Consider the following 20617-nt stretch of genomic DNA (forward strand, 5'->3'; position numbering starts at 1 on the left):
AAACACAGATCCTCAGACCTGTGTCTAACTAAGCTTTGCTTTCAAGGTTCTGACAACACTAAGTTTTACTTTCTGTTCTGGTAATTATTACATGGCCCGAGAACACAGTTATTTTGTAGTGCATTTCTTTTAGACAATAAATTCAAATTAAAAAGCCACTGGACGTTAAGCAACCATCAATCAATCAATCAAATTAAAAAAATTGCACCTGCTTTATCTCAAAAAGATTTTTACAGTAGTGTACTACTATTGGGACAAATAATATCAAAATTATAGAAAAGTTTATCAGCTCCAACTCAAAATATTGACAATTCTGGGTCTAAAATTCAGTTTGACAGTTTCAGACATACTAGTTTTTGACCTTTTTTAACTGGACCAAATCACTACTTAACAAAAAGATTCAGCACCTAAATTTTTTAAACATGTAAATTCATTCATCCCCTTACTTAACATTTCATGCATAAAATATAAAGAAATAAATTTGGAAAGTGTATGAAAAAAATTTGCAAGTTATACACTGTCCACACTAGGGACTATATTTGTAGACAACGAAAATCTAAGGATGATAACTGTGTCCTCGGACCACATCAGCCAATGAAATTTCAGCCTTCAAATTTTTGAAAGTTTGTATTAATCCGACAAAATCAGAGGATCCCAAAAGTTCTTTAAAACAGAAAGTAAAACAGAGCATTTTCAGATCTTTGTAAGCAAAGATTTGACAAACAGGATCTATATTTTAATTAGATTGAAGCAGGATGGTGCCAATATTATCAGTTCTCCAATAGTTAGTGAGTTAAGTATAGGATTTTGTGTAATCTTAATGGTTATTACTGGTCTACAATATACATAGCATGATAATAAATTTATCAAATACATGTAAAGCTGGATGATACCTTGTCTAATCAGGATTTATCTTTGCATAGGAAATAAATTATTTCTTACTATAAGTCATTACATAGCTCACTATAAATGGTTTTTCTTGGGGTTTTTTTTCAACCTTTTAGCAACTTTTTAGATGAAGAATATCATGGATAATATGAATGAAATCGTTGTTCCTTTAACATGTTTGTTTCCAGTTTAGTCTCTTGCAGTGTGGTCTTCATCTACCCAATATCCCTTCTCCTAACACTTATCCTCTTAATGTATTTTATACAATAATCCTATTAGATGTAACTTGCAGAATGATGTTAGCCTTGGAAAGTTTTTTCCTGAACCATTATGACTTAATTGTGACAGGTTTATTAATCAGTTAAAATTTCAGGATAATTCAATACTATCTCACCAGGATGTAAAATCAATATAATATGTTATATCTGGGTGGCTGAGTTCATTGTGCAAAATATAGTATATAACTTAGCGAAGTGAGCTATTGCTTGCAATGTCAGTTTAGTGTAAGCCAATCCCACTCAATTTGTTATTCACAAACATGTTTAACCCTGCTGCATTCTTTATGTGCCTGTTCCAAGCCAGGATTCTGTTGTCCAGTGGTTGTTGTTTATTGTTTTTATCCTCCTCGAAAAAAATTTGGAAACATATAGTAATCACTTTGTATTTTTGTTTGTCCTTTCATCAATGTGCTTGAAACAAATGGCATGATAACATACAGATGGAATATATAGGGAAGGGGAAGAATCCTATAAATTTTGGGGTCAATAGGTCAAAAATAGTACAGATTTATTTGTCCCTCCACGAATACTAGTTTTTTGAAAACCTTAAGATATATACAATATATGTACATTGTCGGAAAATATAAAATTTATTTGTACGAGCTTTAGAAACAGGAAGAAAAGCGAGGCTGGCTGAGCTTTTCTCCTGTTTCGTAGCGAGTACAAATACATTTTATATTTCCAACAATGTACATATATTGTTTTTATCCTGCAATTTACACCCAGTACTTGAGCATTAGTTGTTTAAATCCGAATCATTGCCTCTGATTTTTCAAAGAAATCAACATATTTGAAACTCAGACCGCGAAGAGGACCCCAAAATGAACTGTTACCCAGAAAGAAATATCCATATTACCACTTGCTCAACATAGAAGCGGGTAACAGGAGACTTTATTTGTACATGAACAAATAAAGCAAATATTTATTTGTGTACCTGTTATTTGTACAATAGTTATCTGATTGCAGGATATAAAAATGTTTGTCTCTCAATAAATGTGGATTTTTTTTAGAGCATCCTGTTGGCAGTGCCATGTTTTTACTTGTTTGTTTAATGTAATTTGCTTAAATCAGTCTGTTAGTTTTCTCATTTGAATTACTTCGAAATTTGTTATCTCTGGATCTTTTATATCACAATGTTATGTAGACTTTGGACAATTTAGAGCCTGACATATTGCATAGTCACCTGTCTATCATTGGAGACTGTTTGTTGACATCTAGATGTTATTTAATTACCCAGTAATTGTATTGTTTGGTTGCTAAGATGCTGTACAACATGTGGAGCAGGATCTGCTTACCTTTCCAGAGCACCTGAGATCACCCCCAGTTTTTGGTGGGGTTCTTGTTGCTTAGTCTTTAGTTTTCTATGTTGTGTCATCTGTACTATTATTTGTCTGTTTGTCTTTTTATTTTTGGCCATAGCGTTGTCAGTTTGTTTTCGATCTATGAGTTTGACTGTGCCTCTGGTATCTTTCGTCCCTCTTTCCTGTACAAGATGTTCAACACAACTTTTAAGGCTGTTGCATTTGAAGTGTGAAAAAATTTGACAAAAAAAAAGGATGTCAATACTTTAATGTTTTAGTTGAAAGATCATATCTTGATTAATGAAAGAATAAGGTAATGAGAAAATGTCTTTTCTCTCTATGGGATTACTGTAGAAAGTGTTTCATCTCCTTTGTTTAATATTCATAATAATCATTAAAACTATTGTAGTATGAAAGTAGGAATATTCATCAAGCTTCTTTGTTAACATTGTCATTACTTCTCCTTTAATACCATGAAAAACTTATCGTAACCGTTGTTTTATAGATTTATAAATACTCTGTGATCAATGGTCATTTGAGAGGCTCCCTCGTTTGCCTTAGGATGACATACTTATAATATTAGAACAAATTCCTGTTGTTTTGTTGAATTAGGTGGATCATTGAACGAATTTGACAAGATAATTGTATCAATAATCATTGATTTTACTGATAAAGTTGTAGCTATTTATTATTTTTGTGGAATTTATAGACTGTGATGACAGGTAAGTAAGTATGTTTACCGTGGACTAGTTTTCTCCACTGGGAAAGTTTTGTTGAGGGACCATAGGATAGATGGTTGGGGTTGGGGGGTTAACATAGAATAGATGGCCTGAATACTAGAAACTGAGTATTGAAACACAAAATTAATGACAATTCAGTTAGAAATATTTTTTTAAATTCATGACAGTAAAAATATTCTGTGTAGGAAATTGATGGTTAATCCGGGTACAGTAGAAGCACATTGAACTGGAAAATTAATAGGTTAAACCTGATTTTATGGTGCAAAACCACCCTCTTCAGTTAAAAGAAAAACAAATCTTGATCTAAAAATAAAGGCATCCAGATAGATTCTCAATTTACAGTAAATAACTATGTAACAATTTATAATTCAGAAATAATGTTTAAAAGAATGGTCATTTAACTATTGACATTTATATTTGTGGTTATTAAATGTTTGTATCCTGAAAGTAAATAAAGGAATAGATTTAGGTGCAGATCAAATCATCATATACTACATGTGAAAGCATGATTTAATGAGATTGACATTCCTTTACCCATTTTTATGTGATTTTGAGATCATGAAGAAACCATGTTTAGAGGAGTTGCATTTTAAGTATTTGTATGTGTATTTGGATATAAATAGCCATATTACTTTGATTGGGATTTATTTTTGACTGGTTTCAGACGAATTGAACTATTAATTATTTTCAACAAGAAAAAGAGAAAAAAAGGAATTAATAAATTCATATTGTAATAGATTGTTGTTTATTTAGTCATTTGAGGCATATGAATGTACAAGTACCTTTAATCTAATTTTATTATTTTGCTGAAATAACCAGACATGTGCAAATATTGACTTATCCAAATTTAATATCTGAATACTGCTGCAAATAGGAAAAAAATTCTTTGGAATATAGGTTAGGAGACTATATTTGTACTTATATGTATAATCTAAAGACATGAATTAAAGGAGATATGGGTATACCTTAGTGGGACAGCAACCCAAACTAACCAAAAACCATAGTTATGTGTAAAGTAAATTATGTAGTACCTTTCATTTAAAAACTATTTTAATTTGGGTTAAGGATGTCCTTTTGATGGGAGATATTGCAATAACATTTAAATACAAAATTCCTATTTCAGAACACATAGAGAGTAGAAAAGTGTGTCGATTGGTTTTGAGTAGTTTTTTTTTTTTATTAAATTGTAGTAAAACATTGTACTACATTTTGTACTATAAAGATGACTAAAAAATATGTATCTTTGGGCCACATTGCAGATTTCAGATTATTGGAGCATCTCACAATATTGCTTAAAAAATAGTCCATTTACTTTTTTGGCGATTCCAGCTAAATCAGTTTTTTAATCTGGCTTTCAGTGTTATTAGTTATTTGTTATAAATATCTTGTGTAAATGTTTCATTGTACAAACTGTATTTTACTGTATTTAATTGATTAGTTCCTTGATATCTTTCCCCCTTATTAATGTCTTTTCCCCTTATTAACGTCTTTTCCCCTTATTAACGTCTTTTCCCATTATTAATAAAATTGAGAATGGAAATGGGGAATGTGTCAAAGAGACAACAACCCGACCATAGAGCAGACAACAGCCGAAGGCCACCAATGGGTCTTCAATGCAGCGAGAAACTCCCGCATCAGGAGGCGTCCTTCAGCTGGCCCCTAAACAAATATGTATACTATTTCAGTGATAATGGACGTCATACTAAACTCCAAATTATACACAAGAAACTAAAATTAAAAATGATACAAGACTAACAAAGGCCAGAGGCTCCTGACTTCCTAACATCTTTTCCCCTTATTAACGTAGTTTAAGTAAAGTAAAAATTTATAGATTAAATAAAATTTGCAAATACTGATATTTATCAGAGATGAATATATTAAAGTTTTGAAGACACACGGGTAGATAAAATATTTTCTGATGAACAACGGACACAGTAGACATTTTAAGATATACTACCCTGATAGATAAATGATGATAATTGTTGTTATTGCTTACATCTTTTTAAAATGAAAATTTTCATGTCATTATCTTTTTCTCAATTTGTTTTCTAAATCTAATTAATATTTTTGTCATTTGAACACATTGATTCAAATGTAACACCACGTATTTGTAGAAGTTTAAAAGAAGCTTCAGCTAAGTGTTTTATGTACTGGTATCTGGTACCTGCAGCTAAGTGTTGAATACTGGTATCTGCAGTAAAGTGTTTTAAGTACTGGTACCTGAGCTAAGTGTTTTAAGTACTGGTACCTGCAGCTAAGTTTTGAGTATTGGTACCTTCAGCTAAGTGTTTTGAATACTGGTATCTGTAGTATGCTCTGATATGTTTCCCCAGTGAAATAAGCAAACATCCACACCTATAATGTGCAGCATGTGCAGATTTGAATGGGAAGTCGATATCCATAAATAATAAGTATTTATGTCACTTCTGACATACACTATTATGGCTAATAAAAGTGGTGAAAAGTTGTTTGTGTACTTCAGAAAGAATCGCTCCACCTAACTACAATACTAAGCTGACACAGTTATATATATTTATAACAGTATTGAAATACTATGTATCAACAGAAAACAATTTATTGACATGATCAAACTTATAATTCAATTTCCAACAAATTTGTTTTAAAAGGTCAATTTTGGTAAATGATAGTCACTGGGTGTGTAGTTACGTAAGATTTAAAGATTTGTACTTTTTAAATTGTATTTACCATGTAAAGATGGTTTATTGATAAGTAAATGCCACTGCTCAAGAATAAAAGGAGATGAGACAACAAGCCAACAGCATAAACGTTACCACCCAATAAAGATTAAGACGTTATTGCTTATTTCCTAATAAGCAAAAATAATATCTGAGATTATGTGTCTACTGACCTTTCTATCAAAGGTCTTTATCTAGTAGTAGTAAAATTGTTTTGAACTAAAATAATGAGAATTATTTGAGTAGAAGAATACTTCTTTAGGTTTTCTTTTGAAACCTGTTTAATGTTGTGCTTAAAAACTTCACTTCTTACATCTGTAAACAAACGTTTTTATTTATTACAATGAACAAGTAGCTTGGTGACTTTGACTTGGATTATTTGAATACTGCTTCATAATATAACAGTCAATTAAATGTCACTTACAACAGATATATCATTTCTTAACAGTACAATTTTGTTTGAACAACTATGGAAATGTGTTAAGTGGTATTTCAGTTCTTCACTGTTGCTGCATTCTATCAAATATATTTACTTGAAAAATTGGCTTCCCTGTAATTGTCACTGACAGGATCATAATTCAAAACTTGTTAAGATATCCGAGCCAAAGTTCTCCATAGTGGCTTCTTTAAGTATTTGATGACTTTGTAATAGCAAGGAGTAGGAAGTCATTGATGGATTAAAGGGAAATATCAGTATACATGTAGGTTAACTGTCATAAATAGTTCCTACTTTTAAAAAAGGTAATAACATATTGGCTTGCTTCTAGAATAAGTAATGTCAGCTAAAACTGTATTACAAATACTCATCAAATATACCCACTCGGCCAGGCTTAAAATTTGGAACTCCAGACACGCTCTTACAACTACATCAGACTCATCAGTGGGTCTCGAATTAAAACAGTTGAAAGACCAAATCAAATACAAAGATAAAGATCATTGAATTCCAAAAATTGTGAACCAAAATTTGATCCTTCAAGAGTTTTCTTCGCCTTTTTTGAACAAATTAAATTAATATGATCCCAGTTTAAGGACTAATTAAAATTTATCTGAATTCACCAACCCTAATGTTCAGAGTGACAAAGTATTTTTATAGTGGAAATATTTATACAACTGTTATATTAAGTGTTGTGACTGTGACTTTGTCTACATGTCCGTGATTACGCAGTACAGTGTTGACGTTGTTTTCCCGTATTTTGACGTTGTATGATAGTGACGTGAGAGGGGATAGATGTGTTGACGAATGAACAAGATAGCTGAATGGTTTGAACTGTCCAGTGTATGCCGTGTGTTTTGTATTTTATGTAACATCTGTATAATACATGCAGTGTGAATAAATCGTGACTGTTATTTTCTACAAAGATGGTGTTTAGTTATAAATTATGAACGCTCGAAATTCTACGTTTACAACATTGTAGTGTTGTGACTGTGACTTTGTCTACATGTCCGTGATTACGCAGTACAGTGTTGACGTTGTTTTCCCATATTTTGACGTTGTATGATAGTGACGTGAGAGGGGATAGATGTGTTGACGAATGAACAAGATAGCTGAATGGTTTGAACTGTCCAGTGTATGCCGTGTGTTTTGTATTTTATGTAACATCTGTATAATACATGCAGTGTGAATAAATCGTGACTGTTATTTTCTACAAAGATGGTGTTTAGTTATAAATTATGAACGCTCGAAATTCTACGTTTACAACATTGAAATAGACAACCTAGTATGTCTACGGGATCAATGTCTTTAGGAAGGGGAAGAGGAAGGGGATCTGGAATAAACCCACCAAGTAGTTTAGCCATTCCCAACCAGGCCATATCATCTGGGAATATGGAGGCCCATTTTTCAGGGGAATCTAGAAACTCTCATGATTATTTTAATGCAAGGTTTAATATCCCTGAATTCAATAATGGGGAGACAATAAATAAGTATCCAAATATATTGCCTACTTCAATTAATGAAGGAGAAAGGGAGATAACTCATTTGACTGATGAAGGTCCTCGTACCATGGATCATACTATCAACTTACCTGCTACAAGTAAAGAAACTGAGAATAACACTAATCCGTTCCTTGTTCCAACTCAAAGTCGAAGTGATAGCGCTTTAATTTCAAGATCAACCAATTCTGATAGTGATGAACTCACACAATTAAGAAGACAATTAGATGCCTTAAAGAATGAAAATTTTGAATTAAAGAGAACAGTCCAACAAAACAGCCTTCCGTTACCAAGTTCAAGTCAAACAAACCCTAATCAAAATCTGGTTAACACAATTACCCAGTCAACAGAGTATATAGAGCCAAATGTATATGCTGGTACCCATACCCATGTAAACCATGATATTGTTAGCAGCAATATTTCACAGAATCCAGTTCTTAACAAGAACTTGTATACTCAGAGTCAATTTGTGAGCAACACCTATCCTCATAATACAATGCAAAGAAGTAACTATTCGCAAAATACAGTACAGAATAGCCGATATATACAAAATAAAGCCCCGAACAGTAATTTTTCACAATATCCAGTTCAAAATAGAAATTTCCAACAGTATCAACCAATCACAGAGCCAAACTTGTTACCAATGCAGCATCCCAGTAGACCACAGTATATCAATACATCAGAAGTTCCAAGATTTAATGATAATGGACGCAGAACAAGAGTGCCATTCTATAACGGAAAGGATCCATGGAACGCATATATGATGCAATTTGAACTGATTGCGGAAATGAACAATTGGACTCCATCAACCAAAGCCATAGAACTGGTTACAGCCCTCAAAGATGAAGCAATGGTATATGCCTCATTTCTTACACCAGAGACAAAAAGATCATTTTCAGCACTTTGTGCAGCCATGTCAAATAGATTTGGAGATCATGGGTACCCGGAAACATACAGACAAGAGCTTCATACTCTGAGAAAGTATGATAGAGAAACAATTCAGGAGTATGCTTCAAGGGTCGAGATGTTGGTCAGGAAGTCTTTCCCCACAATTGACACAGCAACACACAGTACACTCAGTGTGGAGTATATGCTTAGAGGATTGCCGGACCAGAGTATTGCTATTGAGCTACTGACAAAAAGGATTACTAGCATAACAGAGGCAATACACCAAGTAACGCTATATGAGACTTACAAGAGAGGTTCAAGAGACAGAAACATCCGTCAGCTTGGTACAACAGAGGACAGTTATAGAAATAATTGTGGGTCCGAAGATATAGAGGTCAGAAAAGTAGGAGGAAACAGATTTGTAACAGAGGAAAGATTGACTCAGTTTAAAAGAGGAATTTCGGAGTCACTAGAGACAACCATTAAAAGAGAAATGGCAAAGTATTACACACAACAGGATTATGACAGTAGGCCATGGCAAAATAAGCAAGTGTATAGAGACCATACGACCAAGATGAAGAATTCCAGATGCTATAACTGTAATGAGGAAGGCCATTACATAAGAGATTGTCCAAAAGAAAAGAGAAGCCCCTATCATAATCATAAAGAAAATAGAGGTGGTTTTATAAGGAATAATGAAAGGAGTCAAAACCAAAATGAAGAGTCTTTAAACTGCTAAGGGTTGAGACTATCGACCAAGTGTCAGCCCCTAAACATGGTAAAGAAAAAGTTAAAGAGAATAATTTGAAATATGAAGAGAAACATTGCCAAATGAAAGAGCATTTGGTTGAACCGAAAAAATCAGTGAATACAGCTTATATAAAGAGATCATTTGAAGAAGATAGCCTAGATATACGGGACCTAGATTTAAGCCTAGAGATGTTGTTTGAGGAGTCTAAGGAGATACAACAGAACACACCAGAGAACACACCAAAGGAGGTAACGGGTAGTGCAGAACCGATCAACGGGATAGAAGGAAATATTATCATTGCTCGGGTGACAGCAGCTAGCATTACAGTTCCAGTGGTCATTAACAAGATTGTGACGAATGCAGTTATTGACACTGGAGCAGAGGTGACGGTTCTAAGTGAGAAGTTGTATAATCAGATTCCTGGGAGTAAACGGCCAAAACTAAGGAGAGCAGCAAGAAATTTGGTAGTTGCTGAGGCCGGTAAGAACTTGACAACAAGAGGGATTACAGAGGTGGAAGTTAATCTGGGAAGTGAAACCTTCAAATGGCCAGTTTATGTAGCACCCATTGGAGATAACATGTTATTAGGTTGTGACCTAATTGATGAAATGAATATCACAATCAATCCTATGCAAGGCTTACAGTTTAATGGTCAGCGGATTGAATGTGAGACTAAGAGACAAACTGATAGAGAAGCCAGAGTCGGAGTAAAGGACACCAATTCTGGGCTTATCGTTGACAAAGAAGCGGAAAGAAGTGAGTTCCTGTCAATCAGAGATTCAATGGTAGAGCCGGTAATGGCCGATGACAGAAAACCCATGGTAGCAAGTACGCAGGACATGCATGTACATGTACATATAGGAAATATTACCAGTACAAGTTATAAGGGTACACAGACGGACAAGGTCGATGTCCAGATGTTGCCTGAGCTCTTGCAAGAAGAAAATGTAAATGTTACAGAAGAAAATGTAAATGTTAAAGGAGAAAATGTAAATGTTACAGAAGAAAACGTTAATGTTACAGAAGAAAATGTTAATGTTACAGAAGAAATTGTTAATGTTACAGAAGAAAACGTTAATGTTACAGAAGAAAATGAAAATGTTACAGAGGAAAATATAAATTTTACAGAAGAAACTGTAAATGTTACAGAAGAAAATGTAAATGTTACAGAAGAAATTGTGAATGTTCCAGTAACAGAAGAAAATCAAAATATTCCAGTTACGGAAGAAATTGTAAATGTTTCAGTTAAAAAAGAGGATGGAGACTTTTTCTGTCAGGTGGAAAAAATAAGTCAACTGAAAGAAAGTTTCTGTAAAACAGATTTAGACCAAACTGAGAAAGAACATGAGAATGAAAAACAGGTAACTCAAGACACACAAAAAGATTGGAGAAAAAGGAAGAAAAGAGCAGAAGAGGACACAGAAAGAGAAAAGAACAGAAGAGGACACATAAAGAAAAAAAAACAGAAGAGGACACATAAAAAAAAAAAAAAAAAGAGACGAACCAATAATACAGTGAAGTTGTTGGACAAAGAAAACATTGAAAATTTTATAAACAGTTTATTTATTATATTGAAAGACACAAAACTACAAAATTGTTGACATTATTTATATATATATTGTTTTATATATCATTGGTACACTTTTATTATTATACGTGTCAAGAATTGTGATATATTCGTGATCTAGTCAACATTGACAAAAACAAATTTTCTTAATTTTAATATTCTATTGAGATAGCAGGTGCTTGTTTAGATTTTGTTTAATTGTATCTAATGATTTAATATTTCGCAATTATTTAAATTTCGAGACGAAATTCTATTTTGACGGAGGGCAATGTTGTAAACGTAGAATTTCGAGCGTTCATAATTTATAACTAAACACCATCTTTGTAGAAAATAACAGTCACGATTTATTCACACTGCATGTATTATACAGATGTTACATAAAATACAAAACACACGGCATACACTGGACAGTTCAAACCATTCAGCTATCTTGTTCATTCGTCAACACATCTATCCCCTCTCACGTCACTATCATACAACGTCAAAATACGGGAAAACAACGTCAACACTGTACTGCGTAATCACGGACATGTAGACAAAGTCACAGTCACAACACTACCCTTTATACTTTAAATCCATAATTTATGGCACAATGTATTTCAAATGGTAAAACTATTGCCAACTCTGTTTTTGTAGGTTGACATGTCTTCTGAAAACAGGTTATCTAGTAAGCTAAAAATTTTGACTCATATTTGTCTGTCTAGTACAAAACAAAGTGTCCTTATATCATATTTACATGTTATACATGTAATATTTGCCACTGGACATAAAGCAGTCATCTATTATTGGGTGAAGAAAGAAATTATTACGGGGGTATTTTACGTGATGAGTGTCCAATGTCAGTTAAATTGAATTGCATATCAAAATTAGACTTAGACTGGACGAAGTGAACAAAATTAATGTGTCCATATATTCTTCCTAAAACCTACATACTGAACTCATATATAAAAATGATATATTGCAACTTGAATTAATATTTAGGTTAGTCTGTTGTAATTTAGCTTGCAATTGCTGTTATTCACAATTTATTTGTTCAATAGGTGAATACAATTAAAAACAATATCAATATCTCTGCAACTGAGATTGTAATGAGTACGTTCAGAACTATCCATTTTAATAACTTGTACAGATGACTGGTTCCCATACATAATGACAACTGTGCTCATCAGGTGACTGGTTCCCATACATAATGACAATAGTGTCCTTCATCCTATTGATCAAGATCAATTCTAATATATGACACTCTTCTTTCACTTTGTAAACAAAGCCATGTTCTACTTCCAATAAAACAGGGGTCGATAATAAGTTGTATTTTGAAAGATGCTGAAGATCAAATGTGACTTATATGTTGGTGTTGCATGCTAGAAAATTGGTTTCCGTTCTCTAACGTTAGTTTGCCTCAACCAAATGTTATGAAACTTATACACAATGCTTATTACCACAAAACTCAGATCAAGTTTGAATTTTGGTGGCGTCACACTTTTACCGTTCTAGAGTTATGCCCCTTTACAAATGGAAAAATTGCTGAAATATTCGTTTCTGTTCTCTAACTTTAGTTTGCCTCAACCAAATGTTATGAAACTTATGCACAATGCTAATTACCACAAAACACAGGTCAAGTACAAATTTGGGTAGCATCACTTTTACAGTTCTTGAGTTATGTCCCTTTATAACGTTATATGCAAGCGGGGGCATCATCTGTGTCTCATGGACACATTCCCCATATATTTTCTTTATCAAATCAAAATATCTGTCCTTCATATGTGTCTTATAGGTCTGCTCCATTATGTACAAAAGTTCTGAATTTTCCTTTTAGATCAAAATGATTCTTTCATGTCTTACTCACTTGATGGGTAGGCATTTTATTTGGTCAACATTTTACTCCTCGCTAACACTTGTTGTAAAGATATTTACAAATATAATGTATTCATGTCAAAATAAGCATAAAGCATGTCATGAAAGAATTATAGAATAATAAGTTACCCATCAGCATATTTACATGTACAAAAAGGAATGTTGTGCCTTGTATCTGTTATATGACTATTCAGAGAAAAGTTTGGTTAAAAAACTGTAGCAGTGAAGTTTTCATTTGATTTGACAAAAATATAAAATTTTGTAATTCACAATTCATTTGACAGTCTACAGTAGTAAAAATACCAGTTTAAAGCTTGATTGTGAAAAAGTATGCTGTTTTTTCCTGTTTTTTTGTTACAAAAAGTTTTTGATTTAAGTGTTAATTTCAGATCTATATTTATTTGATACCCAAATTGAGCCTCAGCTGACGTTTTTTTTATTTAACTGTGAAGATTGTTTAATTTTCTTAAGCACACACTCAGAGAGCACACATATTCATTGGCCTACTTCTGCATGCTTAATTTTACACTTTTACATTTGTGAAATTGAAATTCCTATATAAATTATATTTGAAGATGTCTGCTTATTTACCTGCATGGTAACAATGAGTAATTTCATGTAATTGAAAACAACTTGAAATTTATAGAGTATTCTCAAGAAGCTGTTGTGCATAATCTGCATATATTTAGTGGTACTTGTGCATTGGTTGTGATAAAATTTAAAATGGGGTCAACTTGTAATATTAAAGTTATAAATGAAATATTTTAAAAAAAAAACTAAAAAAAAAAACAAAAAAAGAACGATTTCTAGCAGAATTTGATGGATATAGAATAGGTTTAATAGTCAGTTTCAGTTTTCCACAACGTTATGTTACTCTTGCAGTCCCTCACTCACCCAACTATTCTTAGAAAATACCTTTAAGTCACTTGAGTGAAAAATTTAAGCATTAAAGGATTAAGAATAGAATTAATATTTACATCAGTGCAACATTTTTTGAATGTAAATTATTAAATTGTAAAAACACAGCCGGTTTGGAAAACATTCAACACTTATGTCAACTTTCAGTGACCTATAGTTGTTCAATTCTACATGATTTGGTCTCTGGTGGAGAGGTGTCTCATTGGCAATTATACCACATCTTCTTATTTTCACATTAGTTTTAAGTAAATGACAGAATGGCTAGGCAAATATGACTATCAAGCAAAGTATTGGAAAGACACAGACAGAAATAGGAAAACACAATTATACATTGGAAAATAACATGAGTACTCAAAATATCTGAACAATTGTTGCACACAAGTAAAGTGTGGGAATGCCCAACATAAGTATGAGATAAAGGACGAAACAATTAGGATAGGAAGTATAACAAGATAAGCATTGATATTTTGTCATTTACACGATTTTAAATACCGTATTCATTGACGCATTTAATTAGTTTTGTTTCAAAGTAATATTTTATGATATTATTGATTAATATTTGTTGAGTGTTGATTTGAGATAAGTATTTATGAATATACAGTCAATAATTTTATAACAGACTTCATGGCTATTTTACTGTATGAAACTATGGGAAAGAATAAAACTTCGAAAGCCTCACTTGGACTTTAAGTAGTTCGTTTACTTTGGGTTTTGTCAGCTTTAGGGATTTTGTGTCATGAATTAATAAACCTTATCCCTTATTTTCAATTAAATTAAATGTACTGGTAATATGAATGCTATTGAGACAACTGACTTGTCCACCAACTACCATAATAGGAGAAAGTGGGTGTCTCTTTGCCACAGTATTGCCTTCAACAATGAGCAAAGCTCCTCCATAATTCAAGCTGCAAATGACGTTCTCTAAAAAATAAAGTTGAACAATTTTAACTAGACAACTAAAGGCCTTGTTAAAGTAAATCAAAGATGACACAAACATATTCCACTTCATGTAGCCACAATTTGACCCTCCTCTGTTCCGTAATGACACCACTAAATGTGACTTCTCACCAGATTATTGCTTGAAATGAGCAACACAACAGGTTCTTCTAGTGTAGCAGAAACTGCTTATCTTTCCAATGAACCAAGGCTAAGTAATATCCCAATGTTTTGGAGGTTTTAATGTTTCTCAATCTTTAGTTTTCTATTTTTCTCTATTATTTTGGTCATGATGTCTCTTTTTCTTCCAAAGTATAAAGTAGTTTGTTTTGATTAGGGACTTCATAAGTTTGCTTTTAGAGGGATTGCAGTTTCTTATGTCCAAGAAATGTTAAATGTGAAATTTAAAGTTAAGACTTTATATTTTGAATAAAAAATCTGCTATTGAAAAAGTCACAAAATTTACAATGAAACTGTTTGCTGATACTGAATGTTGAACTTTAAAAAATCTGGCAGCAAAAGGGGAATGTTTTTACTTTTCCATTGACAGAGAGTATTTCTGTATTCATTGTCATCCTAAATTTATGGTACACTTTTGACCTTGACTTCAAATGTCACACATTTCTTGTTGAAATCAATGAAATTGAATTGGATACTTTGTAGACAAGAAAACACATGTTCTAAATTAGAATATAAAACTCCAAATTCCATGTTTAAAAACTTTAAATCAGCAGGTTTAAAACAGATTTTAAAGATTTACTACTTTTTCTTATAGAATCCTAACAAAGTCAAGATGTCAGTGAAAATTTACAGTTGTATTTCAATTAAATTCCTAGTGATTTCTGCCATGGTGGTAGTGAAGCTCATTTGCATATATATGTTGACAACAAATAATGTGAATAAAAATGGAAACATTTCATCGTTTGAAAGCATTAATTTATAATGTTGCTTTGTAAGTCTGAATGGTTAATCGGTGGGATATTACTTATGTCTCATGGTGGGTGTTTCAAAAATAAATATTATTTTCACATCTTTTTAAATAGGTAATTTAAATTTAGAAAAATCCCTGACTTCCAGAGGAGTTGAATTGTATAATGGTACCTTTTGAACCATGATTTAAGAAATAGGCTAGATTCTTAATAGATCATGCTAAAAGATGGTTTGACATTTACCAGGAATTTAGATGTTTGCTTGTTTTTTTTTTTTTTTTGCATTTTAATGTCATTGTCATTTGTTAAGCTCAAAAGTTTTTAGCAATTTAATAATATTGAGGGCTTTCTAAAGGCTTTTAAAAAAACGAGGAGAGGATTAAAGGCCTAAACAAACAAACAAAGCAGAGAGCTCTTAAACAAAGAACCAAATAGACACATCCTTTACAAATATATGAAAAGGCATGCATAATATAGAAAGGATGATGGCTATTTTTAACAAGAAAGATACAAAAAGAGTCTCCCAAACAAAGATGCAAGACAGAGTAAACCTTAACAAAGAACCAAATAGACACACCCTATACAAATATATGTAAAGGCATGAGGAACACAGAAAGGATGATGTTTGAAAGAAAGATGCAAAAGAGAGAGTCACAAACAAATATATAAGACATAGTAAATCTAAAGATCAAAAGAGAGAGTCACAAACAAATATATGAGACATAGTAAATCTAAACAAAGATAAAAAGATCTAGAAAAGTCCAAATATTAAAAACGGCCTACCTTAAAATACTAAACCGTAACCTTAAAAAACTAGTTCATAATAGAAATAATGATTAAAAAACCTCTAAAAAGAGATATAAAATGAAAAGATCAAAAGAGAGATTCAGTAAGAAAATGCCTGATCAAAATCGAAGAAATATGTTCGAAAAAGGAAGATTTGTTAAAGAGTGCAAGTCTGAAATATTTGATTCTGTATCCAGTCACTGGGGATGTCTTCTTTTACCATGTACATCAGTAAAAAAAATGGAAATAGAATTATTATAATAGAAAGTATACTTCAATTAGTTAAAGTATTGTGAAAAATTAATTATCTTGTAGATAGAATAAAACAAAAGCATTTTAAAGAAAGGGTTGATAAATAGTTGTTTGATTAAATTACTTAAACTCCATATAAATTTGTCTAGGATAAATTATGAAAAAATAAATAAATACATATTTTAGATAAAAAAAAAAAAATGAAATTGAAACAGTTTAATAGTGAAAGAAAACTAGAGTTATAAAACACACTGGTAATATAGAAGTTGGATGATATTTTGTTTTTCAAACTTTTGAATTTATTCCAGGTCAGTTTTGTTAAATAAAACTGAACAAATATTTGCCAACTTTTTTCAGTAAAACAGATGGAAAAATAGATTATTTTTAATTTTTAATTTATAATTTAAGTTTAAATAAATAGGTACAATCTCTTGAAAAAAAAAGAAAAAAAATCCCTCACATTTGATTTTAGGTCACAATTGACATTGGAATAGATGACAGCAATTACTATAATATATTATGATATAATTGGTCCTGGATTGATCCTACTCAACAATTACATAATATTATAGATGTAAAATCGTAGATATGTTTACTTTACATTGTATAGACTACCTTGAGTAATAGATTTTTTTAAAGCATAAAATTTTACTTGGAATTTATTTTCTTTTTTAGAAATGAATCATGTTGACTTAAAAATAGGGTTGCACTAGTTAAGAGTGCATAAGATCAGAGATTCTTTATTTCCAGAGTGGTTTAATTTTGACAATGGCATTAATTTATTGCCATGCATAGACACACCAACAGGGAACCTTTTCCATATAAAAAACTTGATACATGAGTGCCTCTTTGAAGTCATTGTAGACTATTGAACAGAACTATTCTGGATCAGAATAGAACTGTCAAAGTGTCGGAAGACTATAATTGAAGAACATTTAATTTCGATTTCATATTTATGTCATTGGGTTTCCTTACACTGGCTCCTTATAAATAGATGTTATATATACAAGTAAATTATGATTAACAGTAATTTACAGTACATGAAGGTGTGAATGTATTTAAGCCCAAGGATACAAAAAAGGGTCTTGTTCCTTATTTAAGGTCATGTGTTGAACTTTAAGATGAGTGTATTTGGTTAACTCGACTGCTGCTATTTTCCTATGACATTTATTTCTAATTTCTCTTCATTTTGTAGTGTTAATTTTTGACTTTTGTTTTCTAGGTGGCTTGGCGAAAATCAAAGAAAAGATAAAGAGACAACAAGAGAAAGCTTCTCCGAGAGGTAAGTGATGTTAACTAAGGATAATCTTCTCCTTTGTCATAAGGTGGAGACATTTACCAGGAATTAAGATATTTGTCTCAGTACTCAATACTATTAAAGGTAAGTTGTTTATTCAAAAGATAATCAGAGTTGTAAAAAAGACATCTCTTTCGTCAAAGGGTAGAGAAGGTGTTGCTCCCTGTAACTAGAAAGAGGTGGTTAAGTTACTGAAAATCAAGCCAAATAAAATCAAGAAGTCTGTCCTTTCCTGTGTTTATTAAAAACAAGTGTTTTTGCTCATAAGACAAAACTAGGTCAGATTCTTCATTTACTATTTTGCTTATTTAAAAATTGTTACCAATTCACTTGAATAGTTCTTACCCAGTACCATGAAAATTGATACATCAGAGCACATTGTTATTTGGGTCGGATATTGCCTCACTGTATGGGTTAGCTTTTTCCTCATTTATAACAATTTTAATCTGACTTAAATTTCAGAGTATCACTAGCACTGGGTCATAACTTGTTTGAATGTTTCAAATGATATCTTATTCTTCCGTACCTTTTAGGTGCCACAAGGTTGAATATCTGCAATTTCATTGTTTCAAACTTAGTTCAGCTTTAATAAGTAAAACATCTTGACTAAAGATGTATCTTAATATATATTTCAAATCTGGCTCAGTATTTTTAACCGGATTTTCAAAGGAAAATTTCAGCTATTTTTTTGGCAATGTACTGCCAAATAGTGTCCGTGCAATAACATGAAAAAGCTTTCACGAAATCTTTTCAAATTTAGATATGTTGTTTCCTGTGACTAGATGAAGGTCAAACTTGATTTTTACAATTTTACATTTTATCGTTGTTGAATTGTAGATCTTAAGAAGCAACAAGTGATACTTAGAGTGTTTTTTCTTGTTTTAGAAAACTATCTACCCTGGTACTGTTTTCTGCAGGATCTCATAAACCATAGTTTTCTTTGGGGACATTATTCATTATGTCCCCTTGGTATCTTACACCTTTTTTTTGTCTAAAAATATTAAGATAAAAGTTTGTTGTAGTTTTCTATTTTAAAGATTCTGTTTAACCAATAAAGAAGATGGCATATCTCCTTTTATTTATCATTGCTACCTTCTGTGATTTTAACTTGCATCATAAAGCAGAAACACTTAATTTAGATTTTTATGCCCCCCACCGTAGCGGAGGGGCAATAAGTTTTACCCTTGTACGTAAGTCCGTCCGTCCGTATGTCCCAAAGTTGGTTTCCATTCTCTAACTTTAGTTTGCTTCAACCAAATGTTATGAAACTTATACAAAATGCTTATTACCACAAAACACAGATCAAGTTTGAATTTTGGTGGTATCACTTTTACTGTTCTAGAGTTATGGCCCTTTACAAATGGACAAATTGCTGAATTTTTCGTTTCCGTTCTCTAACTTTAGTTTTTGGCTCAACCAAATGTTATGAAACTTATACACAATGCTTATTACCACAAAATATAGATCAAGATGGAATTTTGGTGGTATCACTTTTACTGTTCTAGAGTTTTGCCCCTTTACAAATGGACAAATTGCTGAATTTTTCGTGCCTCAACCAAATGTTATGAAACTTATACACAATACTAATTACCACAAAACTCAGATCAAGTACAAATTTGGGTAGCGTCAATTTTAACGTTCTTCAGTTTTGTTCCTTTATAACTTTATATGATATGCAAGCGGGGGTATCGTCTGTGTCCCATGGACACATTCCACATTTAGTTCTTCTTCGAAAGATGTATAAGTAAAAATAAATATTTGTTTGGTGATGATATAAGTTTCAACACACACAAAAAAAAACACCCAAATAAACATTTTGAGAATTTAGAAAAGAGGTTGGTAAATGATTAAAAAAGTTTTGTGCTATATGAAAAAGGTATATTTATGTATAAGAATAAGAATAAGAATATTTATTATTCCAATCAAGGGCCCTTGGTGGGCAACATAACATGTACACATAAAACAATACATCATGATTTGTAACAGAAAAACATTTTTATATATTAAAATGAAACATTGAAAAGTTCAGACAGATGTTATTATCTTCATTCTATAAAAAATCACATACATTTAATTCCAGGCAGGATCAGAACTATAAAATCATTACAATTATCATTGTTATTACATACATTAATTAACATTTCGTCTAACATCTAGACATGTAATAATATAGCTCCCTAAATATTTAAGTATAGACAAATTTTCATTAGTAAATAACCAAACAAATTTTGCCTCATTTGAAAGATATATAAAATTGGGACAGATACAGTTTATAAGGAATGAAAACAATGTTATTTTTACATTCATTTTTTCTAATACAACAAAATTTTAAGAAAAGACTCTTTGCAGATCACTAGGATGAAAAGAAAAGTCATTTTGGATATTATACATGTATATGTATCACCTAGGGAATTAAATAAAATTTAACCAAACATGCAGAGTGTTAAATATTTGATCAAGTGAACATTCCATTAATGTGTGTTTGTACAAAAGTAAAATTTTAATCAACGATACATTTGACATATGTGAATATACCTATCTGATATTGGCATATCTTAAGCATAGTTCTGTTTACTAAAGATAAAGTATTTAACAAGTGAAAAT

General features: G+C 31.7%; 1 protein-coding gene across 27 annotated transcripts in view; it reads left to right on the plus strand.

The window, feature by feature from the left end:
• Positions 1–20617, plus strand: part of LOC127729023 (centrosome-associated protein 350-like) — a 149361-nt gene that overhangs the window by 46706 nt on the left and 82038 nt on the right. For all 27 annotated transcript variants that reach the window (XM_052236595.1, XM_052236597.1, XM_052236598.1 and 24 more), the window contains one exon: positions 17939–17998. In XM_052236595.1, coding sequence (XP_052092555.1) covers positions 17939–17998 — 60 coding nt within the window. The remainder of the gene's footprint in view (positions 1–17938; positions 17999–20617) is intronic.

Source organism: Mytilus californianus, unplaced genomic scaffold, assembly GCF_021869535.1.
Source record: "Mytilus californianus isolate M0D057914Y unplaced genomic scaffold, xbMytCali1.0.p SCAF_2, whole genome shotgun sequence".
NCBI lineage: Eukaryota > Metazoa > Mollusca > Bivalvia > Mytilida > Mytilidae > Mytilus > Mytilus californianus.